This window comes from Balaenoptera musculus, chromosome 2, assembly GCF_009873245.2.
Source record: "Balaenoptera musculus isolate JJ_BM4_2016_0621 chromosome 2, mBalMus1.pri.v3, whole genome shotgun sequence".
Classification (NCBI taxonomy): Eukaryota; Metazoa; Chordata; class Mammalia; order Artiodactyla; family Balaenopteridae; genus Balaenoptera; species Balaenoptera musculus.
Window position 1 is genome coordinate 172,934,653 of NC_045786.1, and position 20,568 is coordinate 172,955,220.

The window sequence follows — 20,568 nt, forward strand, 5'->3', positions numbered from 1 at the left end:
GTCAGAGGAGATAGGGGGCCTGAAGGAGAGACAGACATGGAGGCCTGCTTTACGGGGACGTGGGGAGCGTCCGTCTCTCGGAGGAAGTGAAGTGCTTTGAGCTGAGCCTCGCCTGAGGAGGCCCCCAGGTAAGGAGCTGTAGATAGAGCGCCCCTGCAGAGGGAGAGCCGGTGAAGGCCCCTGGAGGAACGAGCTTGGGACCAAGAGACCTGAGAGAGGACGGTGGACCTGGGAGGGTGTTGTGAAGTGAGAGGGCATAAGTTTGGAGGCCCCGCCACTCAGGGCCTGACCCGGCTTTGCTTCTTTGAGCTGTGGGATCTCACAGAAGGGAACAAGACGAAGAGGTGGTCAGATAGATGTTTTTGAAAGTAACCCTGGCTGCTTCTTGGAGATGAAATTGGAGAGGCGAGGGAAAAAATCTTGGGTTTCTGGCTCACTTACTGCACTGGGTAAGGGGGGGAAGGAGCAGGTGCTGGGAACAGAGGTAAAGATCAGAGTTCCGTTCTGTACTTGGTAAGCTTGAGAGGCCCGTAGGTGGTTGGATACGTGGATATGGAGCACAAAACTAGAGGTGAATTTTGGGAGTTGTCAGCATATAAATAGTAATCATGTCCCTGAGATTAGATGGCAGGTCTGTGGACAAGGCACAGTAAGAGCAAAGACGAGTCTTTGCTAAGTCCTAGACGTGTCTGGGGCCGAGCCCTGTTTATACTCCAAGATTCTGGTCATCTGTTCATGGTCTGCAAAGGAGCACTTACAACAGTCAGTGTATTACCATGAAATTTACAGACTCACAGCCCAGTGGCTAAGAACATAGACCCTTGAACCCGAATGCCTAGAGCTCAAGACACCCTCTGCCGCTTACTGCCTGCAGGATGTGGGTCTTTACTTCATCTCTTCTCCTCAGCCGGAAAGTGGGTAAGAGCGGTCCCCACCTGGAGGCGTGGTGAGGATGAGATGTTAGCAGAGGGCCTGGAGAGCAAGCCCTGGGGAGAAAAGTTCCAGGTGGAGGGGAAACTCAGAGGGTTTCTTTCACTAGGGGTTGGAGGAAAGGCTTCTTGGGAGGTGAGATACCAGCAGTTTTGAAGGAGAAGCACAAATGATTTTCCAGGACAAGAAGGTAAGAGCAGGGCAACCCAGACAGAGAAGCAACACGAGTGAGGCAGACGATGGGGACTGTTTCTCAGGACTGTCGGGTGTCTGTCTGTCTTACTCACCAGAGAGCCCCTCAGCCCCCCATTATACACATGCACACGTGCGCACACACGCTCCAGTATCGATTACTCTGACCTTTGCTCCTTTCCGGAGGTGTCTGGTACATGAAAGTGTAGTAAACGTTTGGATGGATGTATAGGTGGGTGGTTGAATGGAAAAGAACTTACAAGTTCCAGAAATCCACACTAGACCAAAGATAGGTGAAAATTTCTATCTGGGAATAGAGTGGAAATTTTCTATCTGGGAATAGAGTGTATCTTAAAAGGTGATTTTTTTCCCCCATTGATTAAAAAACTTAAAATACTTGTTTATAGAAAAAATTGGGACATAGAGAAGTACAAAGAAGATGGGAAAACATCACCTAGAAATCCCATTGCTCACTGTTAACTTTATTGTCTTTGTAATTTTTAATGTTTTTAATGAGGCAGAACTGTCAGATTCGCAGCTTCCATTAGAGCTGCTGGCAACCTTCACCTCCTGGTCTGGCCCTCAGTCCATCCAGTTATGTCAGATAGCAGAGGCGAGCCCTGCTCCCCGGGCCGTCCCAGTCATGCTGAGACCCTGGCCGCTGTACCAGTTCAGCCCAGGAGGAAGGCTGGTCCTTTCTAGCCTCCCTTGGGGAATAATAGCCTAGGTCCCCTGAGACACTGCTTTCTCTCAAGCCTTAGAGTAGACTTTAGGTTTCTGTGTGTAGTGTTCTGTATGTTTTATGCCCTTGACGGTATCTAATGGCACATCTGATGAGCTCCCAGACCGTGGAGCCTACCTTCATGGTGAGGGTCACCAGGGAAGGAGAGGTGCCCTGGTCAGCGCCCGGAAGGGGGGAGGAGTCCACTTTTCATTACTAACCGTTACGATGTATTGGGGACAAAGAGTCATAAAGGGGCAGTTTCTGTGTGGTAATGAACTCAGCCTTGTTTGCCTTTGTAAAAATTCTGATTATATCTGGGTTGTATCCATAGAACAGTAACTTCAAAGGATTTTTAAGTATGTTTGGTTATTGGGTGGATGTAAAATCTAGAAAGAACGTGTCATTTCGGCTTCTTTGATCCCTGGCATGTGATGAGACCTCCTGTTCTTGACTTTCTCCTCTCTCGCAGGTTGTGCGGCCGGCAGCGCGCTGGGTGGGCCATAGGCTCCCTGTGGACGCCTGGCCCTGCCGCCCCCTGAGGCTGTGTCTGCGCTTTCACCCCAGGCTGCGGCCTCCCTCCGCACCCGGCGCCCCCAGGGGCGGGGAGGAGAGGAGGCCCAGCTTGGCAATGTTCTGTCTAGTCCTCTAACAAGAGAGGGGTTCTGGGCATTTTGTTAGTTTTGTTTTTGCTTTTGCTTTTTTTAATCAAAGGAAGGAAATGAGCGCTTACTGATCTACTCCTTAAAGTTTTGACATTGATAAAAATGACATCTGATCCTCTTTCACAGGGCTTTGAAATACCCTTTCCTAATACTTCCTGAGGGAAGAAGCAGCTGTCTTTAAATGCCTTTACGGAACCAAAGCCCTTAGTCACCGTTTTTGCTTGTGGCTACATTATGGCTTTTCCAGCAGCTGCTGTGGTTTTGGAATTGTTTGTTTTTAGTACTTCTGTTATAAATTAATATCTGCATTGTAAAATGCATGCCCAGCAACACCCCAAGAATTTTTTCCTGCTTATCATGTTGATAGCAGTGAAAAAAAGAAAATTAAAAAGTATGTGCTTGGAAAGCTTCATTTTAGCAGTGGTGCTTTAATGTGGTTACAGATTTATTTTTATTCTTGCTTCCTCTAAACTAGTTTAGTAAAGTTAGAAAATCTTGTTTGTGAATGCCATTAAGGACGGTAGTTTTGGTGTTTGTTGGACTTTCACTGGATTGATGTGAGAAATGAGGCAGTGTCTTCCGCATTCAGAATGGGGAATGTGGGAGCCGTGGGTGATTACCAGGGAGAGAAGTGGGTGTGGGAGCCCGCTTCCTGGGTAGGTGGCTTGACGTACAGACCTGGCATAGTAATACCCAGATTTTGGTTTTGGTTTTTATGGAAGTGATTTTAAAAGTAGGCCTTTGAGCGTTGTGGAATTTCCCTCTTTAATGGAGAGCTCAGTGGTCATGCCAGATGACCTGAGCACCGGTCTTTCCCTGAGACCCGCCCCGCTCTCCTCTCCTTGCCCTTCCTGCCGGGGCGGCCTCACCTCAGCCTCGGAGCAGGGGGCTTTCTTCTCCTGGACCCCCGCCCAGCTCCCCCTCCAGCCTCGCTTCCTGGCCTGTAGCACAGAGCCGCCCCCAGAGACCCTGTGACGGGATGGAGGGAAGCGTGATGCAGGGAGCAGAGCCCCTGGCCTGTCGGACATTCACTCGGCGTCAGCTCCTTCCTCTCCTCATGGGACTTCTGGCTGGTTTTCTCGGCTTTCCTTCTGCTTTCCTGACTTTTGTCCTGCTCCCTATAAGTAGTCTTTCTCCAGAGTTTCACACTCTCCTCCTCTTCCTTGTACACCTTCTGCCTTGGAGAGCTCAGGATGTCACAGACCCGGCTCTTACTGTTCGCAGCCCATTTCCTCGTCTTCCACAGTCATGTGCATCAGCTGCCTACTCGATGAGGACCCTTGAACTTCTCCCCAGCATAGTCACCCCTCCTCTCTTTTCTGTCACCCCCCTTCCCAGTCACTCAAACTCAAAACCTAGGAGTCTGTTCACGCGCCTCCTTCACCCCCACCCCACCTCCTACTCCATCCAGCCTAGCCCACTGTTAAACAGTCCATCCTACCACACCACCGCTGGTCAAGTTTAAGACCTGTTTGTCCACGGACAATTGTCATAGCTTCCTAACCAGTCTCTCTTCACCCACACCATTCTGTACCTACTGACGGGAGACTTCACTTCATTCTGTCGCTTCCCTTTTCAGAAATCTTCGGTGCCCCTACTGTCTGCAGCAGTACAGCCAGTAGAAATACAGTGTGAGCCACAAATTCAATTTAAAATGTCTAATAGCCACATTACATCAATTTAAAAATAGATGAAGTTAAGATACTTTATCTTGGGACTTCCCTGGTGGCGCAGTGGTTAAGAATCCGCCTGCCAGTGCAGGGGACACGGGTTCAATCCCTGGTCCAGGAAGATCCCACATGCCGCGGAGTAACTAAGCCCGTGCGCCACAACTACTGAGCCCTCGTGCCACAACTACTGAAGCCCACGCGCCGCAACTACTGAGCCCATGCGCTGTAACTGCTGAAGCCCGCGTGCCTAGAGCCGATGCTCCGCAGCAAGAGAAACCACCGCAATGAGAAGCCCGCGCACTGCAACGAAGAGTAGCCCCCGCTCGCCGCATCTAGACAGAGCCCGCGCGCAGCAACGAAGACCCAACGCAGCCAAAAAAAAAAAAGTTTTACTTTGTCTAATACATCCAAACATTATTTCAACGTATAATCAATATAAAATTATGAACGAGATACTTTCCATAATTTTTCAGGTCTTCAGGATCTAGTGTGTAATTTACACTCACAGTATGTCTCACTTTGGACCAGCCACTTTCAAGTGCTCGGGGCTGTGGGATTGGTCAGCACAGGGATTCAGGGTCACAGCCCAGGCCCCTTAGCCTGGGGCTCCATGTCCTCGAGTCCCAGCTCACGATTCCAGACCTGATTTCCTGCCGCTGCTCAGGTGCTCCAGCCAAAACGGTTAGCATGCACATCCGCAGACCCACCTGCAGTGTGCTGAGCCTGGATTAGGCTGCCCGCCCCCCAGCACAGGCCCCTGCCTCTCCCAGCCCCTGCCCCACCTGTACTCAGGAGCTCCTCAGGGGACCTGGGGTTTGGCCAAGGGTGTTTTTTCAGCATACTCAAACGTATGCTCATCGAGATCAAGGCCCCACTGAAACTGGAGAATTCAAGCCCAGCAGGGAAATCCTGTTAGTTAACACTGAGAAGTGACGAAGATTCCTTTTTTTATTAGACATTTTCTGGAACAAAAATATACCCTTATGGTGCAGAAAGTGGGCTGCATTCTTTACATTTATTGAATAAGATGTTCTAGATATTTGTTTTTTAATTTCTGTTCTCTAACTTTTTTGCTAAACCCAAACCAAGTGATAGCCCAGGGCAGTTTACTTCAGTGACTCCGAGCTAGCCCTGGAGTCATGCCTCCCACTGCCCGGGGTCTGCGGGAGGGGCGCCCTGGTTTATTGACGTTTGTCGGTGGCACAGAAGGCGCCAGCCCCACTTTGGGGCTGACGGGCCTGTGCTGGGTGTCGTCTTGCCCGGTCCATCCCGCTTGCTCCAGCGCCTTCCGTGTCTCTGGGATGAAGAGTGCTTGGTTTGCTCCCCCATCAGCGCCCCGACGGTTGTCCCGTGTGTGAGGACGCGCTGCCCAGCCCGCTTCTTCTGCTGCCCCTTTACCTCTTTCCTCAGAGCGCCCTCATCCCAGAGACAGAGGCCTTTCTAGGCCTTCCTGCTTGAGATTGGAATCCCTTTACTCCTCCTGCCCTTTGTCTTCTTTCCCTGGTTGGTTTTTGCTCACAGCACAGCGCTCCTTACCGTCAGATCCTGTCAGTTTCACTGTCTTTTCATCCCACTTGAACATCACTTCCACTCAGGAAGGGAGGTCTGTCTGTTGGTGCTGTCAGTGCCTGGCATATAGTGTACATTCGGTAAAGGATGGAAGAAGGAATGAATGAAACGTGAGTGAGTGGTGAGCGGGAGGGACCGCAGGCGAGTTTGCGGACCTCTCTGATCCTGTTTCTTGATGGGTAACACGGCAATAACACCTACCTTCCTATGGGGAAATGGGCAGTCATACTTACACTGCTGGTGGGAATTTAAATTGTTACATTCTCTATGGGAGGTAATTTGGCAATATCTATAAAAAATTATAAATGTATGTACCTCCTGACCCAGCTATTCCAGTGGGAATTTATCCTGCAGGTATATTTATACATGTGAAAATTGCCATATGTGCAGGTTATTCTTTGCTATACAAATGTCCTTCAGTGGGGGACTTTTCAAGTAAACCACAGTATATCCATATAATTGAGTACTCTGCTGCTGTAGAAAAGAATGAGGAAGCTGTCTTCGTACCAGTACAGAGAGACGCACGTGTGTGACTGCATGAGAAAGCAGAGGTGCAGACAGTGAAAAAAAGGAGTGTGGATAAACTTGTATCTGTGTGTGCCGTGTCCACACAGGAAGACACTCGCAGAGATAAACAAGAAGCTAATGACAGTAATTCTGGGGGCAAGGGATCTGGGATGGAGGAAAGGGGTGTGAGTGAGGCTTTCTACTGGATACTTTTATTAATATATATGAATTATGACTGTATTACCTATTAAAAAAATGAAAGCTTACGTTGCGGGGTTATTTTGAGGATGAAACAGCGTGTGTGCAGAGCCACTGCTCAGTGCCTGGCCGCAGAGTAGATCCTCAGGTTGGAAGTTAGCACGGCTGTCCTGATATGCCTGCCACGTACCCCAAGACGAAGCAGACGTTTTCCCTGCGTTTGAGCACACAATCTGGTAGGGAAAACTGAAGGTGTAGAACAACTGAGAAACCCTTCCCACATTAGAGTTGGATCTGTGGTCTATTAATTTTTTTGGTTTGCAGTTGCTTAAGCTGCTGTGCCTGCTTCCCAAGTGCTGAGGTGTGACATGTCTACGTGGGTGCCCCAGCAGGGGCACAGAAGGTGGGCTCAGGTTTTTGTCCATAAGTTACATCCACGTGTCTACTTACAGCAATCTCAGTGCACCTTTTTAACATGGAGTGAAGTCTTTAAATGTATCTCGTCACCCCAGTAACATGTATTTTAATAATGGTGCTATGATTATTTATCTCCATTCCTCACAGTTGCAGGGAAATACTGTTTTTACTTGACAGTATTCCAGTTTTGAGTTCTAATGGAATTAATTTCGTTGTGCCTTTTTAAGCCAAAAATAAAATTTTTCTCCTAACCATAGTGCTAGAAGTTTTTATGTCCATCCTTAAAATTTTCCACACGTGATAGAGTAACAGTGGAGAGCTGTTGGGAAAACTGAGATTAGATTTGGTTGTGGTGAAATGCGAGGTGCAGGAGTTGAGAGCCACACACAGTGCCGGGCACGGCCCGCAGCCTGGCTCCTCAGCCTGAGGTCGCTCTGTAGCCGCCCAGCGAGGCCACCCATGGCGGTGAACCGGCACCACCCTTGGACACTAGGCCAGCAGACCAGTCACGGTTAAGGGATCAGGAGTGCCGGGGCAGCCTGAGCCCAGTGGGTACAGCAAGGTCTGGTGGGTGGGGGGAGGCTCCCCCAAGACCAAAGCCCTGACGTGGCCTCGTAAGGTGCCTCTGACCTCTGTGGAAGAAATGGTGAAGGTCTCGTGGAAACCCTGACAGAGCAGCACTGGGCTTCCAGGTTGTTGGCGTTAGCATAGGTCAGCTGCCTTATACAGGAGGGTCACCGGGCAGGAGAGGAAAGAGGCAGGGGGTGACAGTGCGGCTGTGACACTGCAGAGCGACAGCAGTGACACCTGCTGCTCAGTAACCCTTGCCCGGCCCGCTAGCCCTGGGCCCTCGTGCCGGGCAGGGTCACGCCTCTCCACTCCTCCCTGGCTGGAACCATTGTTGGCCACCTCCCTTCCAGGGCCTGATTTTCTGCAGCAGTTTGCATGGTTCATTAGTTTCTTTGAAGAAACCAAGTGTTTTCATTTTCTGTGACTTTCTGGAAAGATGCAGCACACACAGCAGACACACAGCACAAGGCCGACTAGGCAGGAGGCCCCGTGTCCCGGTGGGCTTCCCGTCCCTGTGGCTCGTGGCCCTCTGAGGCTCGAGTCGGGGAATCCCAAGCACGTGAGGGAAGTGGGAGCGTGTAGCTCACCCGAAGCCCGCCGGGCTCCCGAGGCACCCGGTTACCGGGCTGGCAGTGGAGAGCGTCTGGCTGCAGGACTTGCTGAGAACTCAGGGGTCTTGGGAACTCCCAGATGGTTTCTGGTGCTGTGATTTGGGGACCAGGCAGCCTCGTGGAAGCCGCTGTGCCAGTGAGCCCCACAAAAGGTCTGCAAGCAGGGAAGTGTACTCGGGGGGTGGTCGTCCCTTTTCGGGGTTTCTACTTTTGCCTTTTGTTCTTTTGGTGTTAAAGGCAGGACTCCTGACCTGTGCCTGTTAAAGAAACAGTTGGTCAGTGGATCAAAAATAAACGTGGAGTAGAGTGGCAGTGATTAGGCACATACTCCTGAGTGTTAATCATCTGTTTATTTTTTTAAACACCACCTTGTTTCAAAGAAGATGGAGGAATGGCTTCTAAAGATACACACATGACAGCGGCTATGAGTGAGGAAGTTGCAGTGAACCAGGGCCGAGGCAGAGCCCAGGGAGGTGGCGGTGCTGCCCTGGGTGCTGCCGGCTGCACGTGGACTACCCCCCCCCCGCCCCCACCCTGCCCCAGCCGCCGGAAGAGGCAGCGGTAGTCAGCACGGGGCGCGCGGGGCGATGCAGTGCAGAGAGCCCCCGGGGGCCCAGGGCTCCCGGCCGTGGGGACTGCGAGACTTTGCCGGGGGCCTCGTAGTGAGGACCCTGTGCAGGTGCAGGAGTCACAGGCCCAGCCGCTCCTGGCGTGAGACGTGCGAAGTGCCCGGGGCTGTCCCTTTCCCCGGTGGGTCCCGGCGCCTGGTATAGTATCTGTCGGGCACATACTAGGCTCTCAACAGTGTTTGCTGAATGATTGACTCTCTCCGTGAAACCCAGTGGCCTGACACCCAGGTGCAGTTCTAGAAGGTAATTCCACAAGGGGCCAAAATGCCTTCGCTGGCCTGACCGCGGGATAGGGCGTGGAGTGCCTGGATGGAAGCGTCCCTTCTCACCGAGAAGCAGACAAGCTTTCTTGCTGGAAAAGTCGACCTTTAAAACTTCTCCATTGTGATAACTTGTTCTCCTTTGTCTTCACAGAGACTAATAGACAAGTCACGAGTAACCTGTGTCAAATGGGTTCCTGGTTCGGAAAGCCTTTTCCTAGTAGCCCATTCAAGTGGGAACATGTACTTGTATAATGTGGAGCACGCTTGTGGCACCACAGCCCCCCACTACCAGCTTCTGAAGCAGGGAGAGAGCTTTGCCGTGCACACTTGCAAGAGCAAATCCACGAGGAACCCTCTCCTCAAGTGGACGGTGGGCGAGGGGGCCCTCAACGAGTTTGCTTTCTCCCCAGATGGCAAGTTCTTGGCGTGCGTGAGCCAGGACGGCTTCCTGCGGGTGTTCAACTTTGACTCGGTGGAGCTGCACGGCACCATGAAAAGCTACTTTGGAGGCTTGCTGTGCGTGTGCTGGAGCCCGGATGGCAAGTACATCGTGACGGGCGGAGAGGACGACCTTGTGACCGTCTGGTCCTTTGGAGACTGCCGCGTGATCGCGCGGGGCCACGGGCACAAATCCTGGGTCAGCGTGGTGGCGTTTGACCCCTACACCACTAGCGTGGAAGAGAGCGACCCTATGGAGTTCAGTGGCAGCGATGAGGACTTCCAGGACCTTCTTCACTTTGGGAGAGACCGAGCAAACAGTACCCAGTCCCGGCTGTCCAAGCGGAACTCGACCGAGAGCCGCCCCGTCAGTGTCACGTATCGGTTCGGCTCCGTGGGCCAGGACACACAGCTCTGCTTATGGGACCTCACGGAAGACATCCTTTTCCCCCACCAGCCCCTCTCCAGAGCAAGGACGCACACGAACGTCATGAACGCCACGAGTCCTCCTGCCGGAAGCACTGGCAACAGCATCACGACCCCTGGCAACTCGGCGCCCCCTCCCCTGCCGCGGTCCAACAGCCTCCCGCACTCCGCCGTCTCCAGCACCGGCAGCAAGGGCAGCATCGCGGACGGGGCCATCGCTTCCGGGGTCAGCAAATTCGCGACGCTCTCACTACACGACCGGAAGGACAGGCACCATGAGAAAGATCACAAGCGAAACCATAGCATGGGACACATCTCTAGCAAGAGCAGCGACAAACTGAACCTAGTTACTAAAACCAAAACGGACCCAGCTAAAACTTTGGGGACGCCCCTGTGTCCTCGGATGGAAGACGTTCCCTTGTTAGAGCCGCTCATCTGTAAAAAGATAGCACATGAAAGACTGACTGTATTAATTTTTCTTGAAGACTGTATAGTCACTGCTTGTCAGGAGGGATTTATTTGCACATGGGGAAGGCCTGGTAAAGTGGTAAGTTTTAATCCTTAATGCTGCACCAGATCTAGAACTTGAATAGGTAGTGATTTTTTTCTTGCGGGAGGGGCGGGGTGTACAATGAATGTGAATGACACTTCTTATTCTTAATGTAAATCTAAATGCATCAGAGCCATAATTTTGGATACTGCATGCCATGTAATTCTGAATCATTTGATAATTCACCTTAGAACGTTTAAAAAATATAATCAAACTAATTGCCAGCCAAGTCAGTCACCCTCCTGGGAGTATATAGAGTCCCAAGGTTAGCGTTCCTGTATTAGACTCTTTCGATTTTAGGAAAATCATGACAGTGTGGGGAAACAATGACTTTAAAATGCTAAAATTAAAATTTCTGCTTTAACTGGAATATTTTTGCTTAACTACTCTATTAGAATATTGTACACCTGATCAGAGTGTGTGTTCAATACGAACGGCCATTAATTGTCATTTATAGTCCAACTTTTTATCTTAATCATAAAATGTTTAGGAATCTATGAAATTTAACTTTAGGAACAAAGCGTTCAGCAGGGTTGATTGATATTATTTTTACATTGTTCTGGCAATCCACAGAAAGAGAAGAGCCTTAATTTTTAAAACCCATTTTAGTCATTTTATGACAATTAAAATTGTTTAATAAACATCTTTTTTCAAAGAAGCAGTTTGTAGCACTTTGATTGAGACTCTGTGCACTAAATAAAATACCCACGTTTCTCAGAGCCTGGACAGTTACCGCGAACTGCGGGCTGAGGGCGCCAGCAGTGTTGTCAGAAGTGCCTCTTGCCACACAAGCCGAGATCTTTTATGGTGGATGTGATTTGCTTACGTTTTATCCAACAAGGGGAAGGAGCTTTTCTTTTCTTTTCTTTTTTTTTTTTTTTTTTTTTTGGTGTGGGTTTTGGTTTTTTGTTTTTTGGTCAAAAAGGCACATGACCGTAGGCCCTAGGCAGACTCCTCAGCTTTGTTTTGAGAAGACTGATAGGCCCCCAAGGTTCAGAGAACTTGAAACTTTTCCCTCGTTTGGGTTTTGTGTTCCCACCAGAGGGGAAGGGCAGGTGCAGGTTGCTCCTCTTCTCCTTGGAGGGCAGTCGTGGTCCCGGATCTTCCGGATCATTCTCGGGATGCCCTTGGCCTCTGTCTCAGGGACCCCACCCCCTGCCCCAGCGCCTGCCCCGGGGGGCCTGTGGCTGCTGGGGGCAGGGCTGGCTCTCTGCCCAGACGGCTGCTTCCACTTCCAGGGGAAGCTGCTGTGCTCGACTCTTAATTCCTTCAGATCCTTATCCGCTGTGGGAGGAGTTGCTTTTCAAATTCTGGTTTTCACAGTGGATGAGAGGGCTCTTTGACCCGTATGTTTCGTGTCAAGATGATAATGATCTCATCTGTTAACTTACTTTGGTCACTTAGGTTTGTTTTTCTGTTGTGCACGCCTTTGTAATTAAATATAGAGATACTGATAATTTATACTGGTTTGAGTAGTGAATGCGATTCAGCAAAGTGCCGACCTGGAGACTTCAGTTTCTCTGCGGCGCGAGCCTCTGGCTGGTGCAACAGTAGCTCTGCGCTCTTACAGCCGCCGCCCCCCCCCACCCCGGAAGGCCAGGCCGGCGCCCCGCCGGCTCCGCGCTCCACGCGTGTCAGGGCCGGAGCCGTTCACTCTGTGTGCCCCGGGCTCCTTCGTGTGCTGGTTTCTGTGACCGGTGACAGCGGTGGCAGTGTTCTCCACGTGAGAGCCTCGGTGGCCTTCCCCGTTCATGCACCACGGCCCGTGGGAATGTTAATGTCCTGTCTGCCTTTAAGATGTGGTCCTTTGTTCCTAAATGTTAACTGATCTGAGGTGGCAAAGACAGCCATCCTTGTGGACTGTTTCCGCTTCGGAGGCTGTCAGGTGGAGAGCAGGAACCGACACCCCCTGTGCAATTGTATGTACCTGAATAGTTTTAGAAACTATGTCGGTTTCAAATGCTTCTGAGGCATTGAGTATGCAGTTTCAAAATTAAGGACTTTGTCTTTGGCCCAAGTGGCCGAATCCCAGGTAAGCAGCCTTTACGGGGCAGCGGGCCGCCGTGACCTTCCCGTTCTGAGCGCCGTGCTCCTCGCAGCGCGGGCAGGAGAGCCGTGGGCGGGCCATGCGGCTGATGCTCCGCGACGGGGGCTCTTCCTGGCCCTTCTGTCCTTCAGCGTCTGCTGGGGCAGCTCACCCAGGGGGGCGGTCTGTGGATGGGAGCGGGGCCAGGAGAGGCGAGAGGGGGACGTTACTGGCCCCTTAAGAGCAAGCTCTGAAGGTGCTCATGGAAGCCGGGCCCCACCTCCTCCGCCCCGCCCGCGATGGAACAGCCGCGGTCCCTGCGCAGTTTGGGGTTTGGGGCTCGGTCACAGTCTGTCTTCCAGCTTCTGCTGGTCGGTGTATCCTTGATGTCTGGCTGGGGCCCCTGGCTGGGTGTCAGGTGCCGGGGAGGGGCCGCTTGGCCCTGCTTCCGCCCACTCTGCCGCTCTGGTGCCTCCGCCTTTCTGCGACGGCCGGCGGCGCCCTTCTCCTGCCGTCAGGAGGTCAGAGTGCGAGGTGCTCTCCAAGACCAGGACTAAAGTTGCCGGCAGCTTGAGGAGGGGGCACAGGAGAGGGAGGGGGGCGGGCGGGCTCCTCCTCTCCTCCCTCGGATTTGTTTCGGGGCCGCCACGGCTGCTGCAGACCCGGGTCAGGAGGGGGGTTGCTTCGAGGGGTTCCAGTCGCAGGTATATAAAGCACCGTGGCCACTAAGGGAAATCTGGGGAGTGTTTTTTTGTAGTTTTCTCCCCAAATTTTGAGCTTCCTCATTGAAACTTTTCAGTTTTTTAGCTTAAACATTATCCTGAGCGAGAATATCTTTTCTAACCTAACCTCTGGCATAAAACAGCTTTTGGCCAGAAGAGGTTATTCCTACTCGCCCAGCACGATTTTTCCACCGTGCACTGAGACGCGTCGATGAAAAGCAGAGAAATAAAGTGCTCAGGGTAGCACGTGAGCCGAGCTGCTCCCCCCACAACAAGAGGTGGCTCTGCCCGCCTGCGGCGACAGGACCCCTCGGACGGCACTAGCCAGGCTGTGGGGTCTTCCCTGCCTGCCCTGCCCTGGCTCGCCCCTTAAAGCTTCTGGGAATTCCAGAGCTGGGTGTGTGTTGTGACCTGGGCGATGCAGGCTGAACCCACCGGCCGCCCCAGCCCCAGCCCTTCTCTGTTTCTCCTCTGCTGGGAGAGCTGGGGTGGGAAACCTTTGGAAAACCTGGCCTTCTTTTAAAGGCAAATGTGTAAGAGGGAGTAGGCAGACTCTTTAAAAATAACCAGTAGCTTTGGGTTCTAAATTGATTTAAATAGTGGTAAAGAATCTGAATTTTGTTTTTTGTGCTGACTGGACCTTCTCACATTTTTGAAGGGTTCTCCTGTGAGCCGTTGACTTGGGACTAAGGATAAATGCCTTAATGAAAGAAAAAGAGAGGAGTGGAAATACAGGGATAAGCTATGACAGTGATTATTGTCTCAGACATCCAGAAACGATGAGGGACAAAAGGCCCTGAGGCTTTCTCAGTTTTTACGGGCGTGTGACACGCGTCCCCCCAGTATTCTCTTCCACCGCCGGGCTCCACAGCGAAGTCCAGGCTGGCAGGTGGCCCGGCAGCCGTTTCTCCCCGATTCCTCCACTCCCTGTGGTACATCCTGAATTTTTAAGAAATTGTCCAGTATTGAACTTGCGCTGAAGTTGGTGAAGCAGCTTTATCGGTGTCCGCACCCGTGTACGAGGTTCTCGTTACCTCCTGCTTGGGAGGGAGAGCTTTGATTTCTTGGTTGAGGAAGCCCAAAGTGTGAGGCGAGAGCCAAAGGGCCGGGGAGCCCCGCGGAAGGAATCCTTTGAAAACCCTAAGGCCACATCTGTGGACCTGTCTGTCCGAGGAGGAACTAGAAGCAGAGGTCGACCATGGGTTTCCCAGGAAAAACGCATGGCGCGCCACGTCCCGTTCCGTGCGGGAAGGCTTGGCCCAGGGAGACCGGCCGTGGCCCCCGCGCGCGTAGGAGAACGAGGGGGGGCAGTTGGCCTCCTGTGCGGGTCGTCCCGCTGTGCCAGGCGTGTCCACTCCTGGGGTTTCCTTCCTCCGCATTCGCGTGTAGGCCTGATAAGTGACCCGGAGGAGATGTCCGCCTCGGGCACCACAGCAGGGAACAATCGGCAAAGGCCCCCTCCTTGTCCTGGCACACCTGTCGCGCTGGGCTGCTTGGGACCGTCACCTGTTCAGGTAGTCAGGGGGCTCAGCCCCACCACCCCAGTGCTGGCCAGTGAGAGGGGCGGTCTGGGAGGGTGGAGTCCAGGGCTCTGCTTGCAAGGCACTTGTATCCAGCTGTTCCCTTTGAAACTCAGAGCCAAGTTCAAACCTGTATGTAGAAGCCCCTCCGGGAGAGGGAAGCTGTTCCACTGGTACTGACTTTTTATTCGTTGCTGCGTCTGTTACGTGGACTTTGTGTCATGGTCACATCGCTGTCGCTCGAGTTAAATATGTAAAAGAAAACTTTTCTGCATTTTTGATTTCTGTATACCTAAGTTTATTAAAGGTTACTGTATTAGGTGACACTGTATAAAATTGTATGAATATTTACCTTTAGTGAAAATCAAAACTCATATGTATTTCCTTTTTTACATTCTCATCTAATTTCTTGAAAACTTGAATAAATTTCATAAAGAGCCTTCCTAACATGAAATGTTGGTAAATTAAGTTCTTAACTGTTGCAATAATTAATGAAGCTTTAATATCAGTATTGTTACTTTATAATTTTAAGAAAATCGTGTTTCTGTTTCACTGCCTTGGTTTTTAGCTGTTCCCTTGTCACTGTCACAGCTAGAGACTTACTACATACTTGATATTCTGAAGAACTTTGGGGTTGTCCTCTGTATAATGACATTAAATAAACGTGTGAATGAATTGTAAATGTAGATAAATTTTCAGTAGTCACTTTCACATCTGAGCTTTAAAAAAATCTCAGTGAACCAAAAAAGAAAAGCTTCTAAATGCTGTAAAATTAAGGGCCTTGTTAATGTTTATAGAGGCAATAGCCCCAGGAATTGCTACCTCTTATTTCTGATTCTGAGTTTTTCCAAATTAGAAGCTTTCTAAGGGAGATGTTTGTTCTGAGCATGGGAGGTATTCACTGTTTTCTGTGACCTTCGTCTGAGGCAGGTCCCATGTGGGCAAGGACCGTGGGTTGGCTTTGCGGCCGAACTGGTGCCGGTTCTGTGCGGAGCGCGCGCGGATGCTTTGCGGTGGCCGGGCGGGGGCTGCGCTGAGTTCCCAGGTGGCAGGCAGGCGACGCTGTAGCAGCTTTTCTCCTGGGGAGGGTTTGTCATTTTCTGTTTGCCAGAGGCGTTGTCATCGCCGTGGAGGTGGTCCTGCCCCGCGCCCGGGCCCCGAGGCTCCGGTGCAGAACAAGCCCCGCAAGCGGGGCAGTGGGAGCCGGTCCTCCAGGGGCCGGAAGCAGGAGCGATGTGCGCTGTCCTGCTCTGGACCGCCCCTTGCTCTCGGCAGCACCGGGCGCCTCCGGCTCCGAAAGAACCTTCACGGCAAGAGTTCCAGGCCTGGGCCTGCACGCTCTGCCCGGGGATCATGGGGGCAGCGGCGAGCTGCCCGGGACGGAGGCCTCGTCAGGCCCCGGGGCTCCCGCTCAGCCGCCGCGTCCCTGCTGTTTCGTGAGACGCCTGGGCCTGGAGCTCGGGGCTGGCAAAGCCTCTGGAAGCCCCTCCTGGCCGCCTGTCCTTCTCGGTGGACTCCAGAATCTTCCTGGCCGCGCTGTCCTCCTGAGCCGCCCGTGCTGCAGGGTGTGTGGGCTCTTGCCTTTGACTCGAAGCTGCCAGAGCAGAAGAGCCGCTCAGATACTCCGCCCTCAGAGGGACCTACTTGGACTTTACTACCACAGAAGCTGCACGTTTCCTCCTTAGCGCTCGAGGGGATTTTAAGCCCTGAATGCTAGTAGGTTGACAGGAAGTCTAAAAAGACACACACATGCACAGCATTTTGATCTTTTAAAGATAACTAGTTTGTACACCTTGAAAACATAAGTCCATTCTCCCACGTGTGGCTGCCTTTTGAAACAGTCGATTCTGGACCAGCAGATCTCTTGAAAGGGACGGAACATCTAGGGGTGCTCAGCCCCACCCCCTCTAGTGTCGGTAGCCTTCACATGGATACCCTGTGACGGGACGCAAGCTAGGAGACACTCGAGGTCCCGGCCTCCTGCAGAGAGGATGGCAGAGCCACAGCGGGTCACCCGGGCGGGAGGGCCTGCAGGCCGTGGGCGAGGCTCTCTTCCCCAGCACGGTTCTTGCAGGAGCCCCTGACTGGTTGTGCCCTAGGAAAGCCTTTTCGCAGATGTCTGAGAACACCACGATCATTTTCCCTGGGTGACTTTTCCCAGGTTGAATGGCCTCTTTGGGGAAATGTGTCACCACCAGTGTGGCCAGTCACCGGGCAGGTCAGGGCTGGCAAAGGGGCAGCTGCCCAGTGGAGCCAAGGTCCCAGGCCACGGTGAACAGTGGGTCTGGGGCAGGGAGGGGTCCAGATGCTGAGAGAAGGGCCCAGAGGACGCGCCGGTGGAGTGGGCCCCTCCCAGCCCGCACCCACTTCCTAAACCTGGCTCACTGAGTCCGGGCCTCACGCGCCTTGGAATGAAATGGGAGCTCCTCTGCCCAGCTTTTCTGTGGTTCTTTTACGCAGCGGCCTGGGCAGCGTGGGTGGCGGGATGCTGGTGGATGAAATAAGGAGAATGTATCCACGGCTAGAAGCGGCCCTGAGGAAGTCAGCCGGGTGACGGCGCTCATCGTTGGTGTACCATCTCTAAAAGGGCCTCACTTCGCAAAGATTGATTGACCTCTTCGTCTCCGAGGGAAGTGAGAGAATCCGGGGGAGCTCCTGGCAGGTTGCCTAGAAGCGGAGCCGCAAGGGTTCGGTGCTCTGTGGCAGGCGCAGGGCCACCCCTGCAGGTGAGGCGGACCCTGCTGACCTGTCCGGCCCTCGGCCCTGCAGCAGCGCTGAGCTCCTCCTGTAGCACTTCTCTGCCGTCTCGAGAGGCTGCTAGTCTGCAGCAAGACCTGTCCCGGGGCCAGCGTGCACGTCACTTTCGTCTGGGGTGAGGAGGGCGATCCTGAGAGTCGACTGGCCAGGCTTTGAACAGCGCCGGACGCCCATCCCACGACCACTCCCTCGAGGGTCTGCGGTCTCACGCGTTTACAGACGAGCCCATGGCAGCCGGGGTCGGATGGGGGAGGCCTGCCGTGGGCCCAGCGGGACTTCAGGACGAGGCGGTTCTCTGACGAGGGCCTCTGAGACCCTCACGGTCTTTTCTTGATGTCAGGGTCTCTGATCTCGGCAGCATCCATGAACAAAGACATGTTCCTTTGCTGTGAATTGTTTTTTAGCCGAAATATTACTTTTTCTATATATACGTTTTTATGAAACAAGGTTTAATTCTGTTAGCTTAGTATTATAAATTATAATCAAACCCAAACTAAGAGCTGGGGTATTTTATCAATTTTCACATGAAATCTCTAGCAGGAATAAAATGGCAACTCTGGTGAGAACAGAACAACCTATTAAATATTAGATTCAAGAGCTGCCACTATTTCTGTAATAGGCTTCCTTCCTGGGGGTGGGTAATAGGACATTAAGCAGGTTCTTGTCTGGAGAAATCTTTTGCTTGAGTGATGTATGTAAAGCCCTCGTTTGCCAGCTGTCCGGCATCACGTGGAGAGACCAGCAGCTACCACGCTGCCCGGACAGCTGGAAGCCAGCAGGGCCTCTGAGGCCAGGCGCTTGATCCTCCCCGAGAAAGTCATCAGGGAGGACGCAGTCAGAGGGCAGGCCGCCCTCACGAGCAGCCAGAACGGGGCAGAGGGCGGCGGGTCCTCCTCGCTGAAAAGCCTGCCCCAAACTGTGCCCTTAGGTTAACACGTCCAGCCAGGCTTCCCCCTAAGAGTGTTCTGGAGTCTTCGATGGAGGCCCGCAAGTGTGTCTTCCATCTTTCTCATCATCACCCAGCAACTTCTAAACTAAAGCACAGGCTTACAGAAATAAGGTTACTTTTCACATTTTCTTGTGAATAGTGGTGTTTCCCCCGATGCCTCCACGGTGTGTCTGTCCTGCAGAACAATTCCATCTCTGGGACGAGGACAGGGGTCAGGCCTCCCCCCGACAGGCTCCTGGCCTGCGTGCTGGGCACCGAGCAGATCCTGAGGCCTTGCTCTGCTCACCCCGGGGAGCTTAGTCCCGGGCCGCCCTCTCCTTGCCGGTGGCTGACCCGCGAAGGTCAGAGTCCCCTTGCTTCAGACACCTTAGACCAGATGCGGTCATCTGTGATGTCACAGGCTTCTTCCCCCCAGACTGTCCGCGATGGACAGGGATTCGGGCCCGGCGGCCTCACTGCAGCTCAGTTCAGACTCGGGGGGAGCGTTTCTCCTCACTTGGCCAAAGGTTCCCTTCATCACCGAGGCAGTAAACCAGCCGTCCTCCCCTCTGTGGACTGGGCTGGGCTGGGCAGTGTCCAAAAGAGCTCCTCTCTCCCGTCGGGCCGGCCAGAGCTTTACCTCCTCTGTCAGGCTCCATCCACACCGTCTTGAGGGGTTTGAGTGAGAAGCTGCCCATCGCCGTGGAGATCAGACAGGGCTGTGTGCCTTTCCAGCAGTAACTCTGAGGTCAAGGAAAAGCGCTCCTGTAGATTCTGAGCAGGGGTGAGTTGCTAAGTTCCATTCGCCCCTGCTTCCTGATCTTGCCTAGATGAACGGATTTCGGGTTTAAGGTGAGAAACTGGAGATAAAGTGACTTGGAGCGGGACCGCGTGCTTCCCAGCTTCCCTCCAACAGGGCGTGGGCGAAGCTGAGGGTCAGTTTCAGATCGTCACCCCTCATCTGCGTCAGCCCAAGGCCAGGTGTGAAAACGCAGCCATGTTTGCGTAAAGGTGTGTCCTGTGTGCAGCATTTTGGGGGACAGCTTAAGGATCTTTGTGTTCACAGAACTGAAAATTTGTAGCTTCAGTGTGGCAATATTGTAACCTTAAAATTATTCTTAATAAACGAATGCCAAACTGTGCTGGAACTACGGGCATCCCAGCAAATGCAGGGAAATGTAAGTGCTCTTTGCTGTACAAGAGGTAAACCCTTTCAGGGTTACCTAAGCTCACGCCTGTATTGCAAGAAATCCGTGCCAGCCTCCTGCCTCTCCGTAGGAGCCAGCCCGAAGGGACAGACACCACCCCTCACTGGTGCGGAGAGTCCCCAGACCCACCGCAGCCAAGTGGCAGCCTTGGTCCTGAGCCTCCCCACCCCCATGACTAGATCCTGCTTTCTCGACCTGCTGGGCCCTGTGGGCTGGTGCTAATGCCAGAGGGGCACCACCATCACGCCACCCATCAGAGAGAGCAAAGGAAACGCCTTTTCAAAAATGCCACTAGACTCTGTCCTTGGCGGCCACCCCGGCCCTTGGGGGACTGGACGTGCGGCTCTCTGGCCTCACTGGGCGAGCTGGCCTCGGAGCCGGGGGGACCCGTCTGTGGCCCAGAGCTGCAGCCCTTGGGGAGGGCAGTGAACAGCCCCCCTGGGAGGTGCCCCTCGCCTTTGGGCGGCGATGCTCCAAAGAACCCTGGCCCTGAGAGACCACTCTCTCCCCAAGGCCGGCCCTGCCCAAAGCGTGACACCCGAGGCGGGGGTGGGGGGCCAGGCTCAGGATTCTGATGAGTTAGGAATTAAGTAGATGGACACGGAGGGGCTGTTAAAACCCTGGCTTCCAGACCAACAGAAAGCTAATAGTGCTCCTGTGAAACTGCTGGAAAGGATGAGTGACTGTGACTTTCTTCGCAGCCCCATGTTTTGCTGGATTAATGTAAACTGCTTTGTTTGCAGGGTTTAATGTCAGCCCCCAACCAGGCCAGTTCTCCAGGTGGGACTGTAGTGTAGCGAGCCCGCTCCCGCTCGGAGGTTCTCACCCCAGACTGGGTCTTGCGGGAGCGACGACGGAGCCCAGGGCCGCACATGAGCCGCGTGGACATCAGGCCCCGGCCGCAGGCAGGCGTCGCCCACGTGGAGGGCAGCGCGGAAGAGGAACACGGGGCTCGGCGCCGCTCACCCAAAGAAGCTGGTTCCATTTTTAAATCGTTCTCTTGGGGCTGCAGTAAAAAGTAAGAAATGAGATTTTCTTGCTTTTTACTCTA

General features: G+C 53.0%; 1 protein-coding gene across 13 annotated transcripts in view; it reads left to right on the top strand.

Moving 5' to 3' along the window:
• Positions 1-20,314, top strand: part of WDR20 (WD repeat domain 20) — a 67,378-nt gene extending 47,064 nt beyond the window's left edge. For 4 of the 13 annotated variants that reach the window (XM_036842988.1, XM_036842987.1, XM_036842989.1 and 1 more), the window contains one exon: positions 9,094-11,014. In XM_036842988.1, the coding sequence (XP_036698883.1) occupies positions 9,094-10,371 (1,278 nt within the window). In that variant the 3' untranslated portion in view covers positions 10,372-11,014. The other 9 variants (XM_036842996.1, XM_036842998.1, XM_036842999.1 and 6 more) reach the window with 5 other exon arrangements.
• Positions 20,315-20,568: the final 254 nt, after the last annotated feature.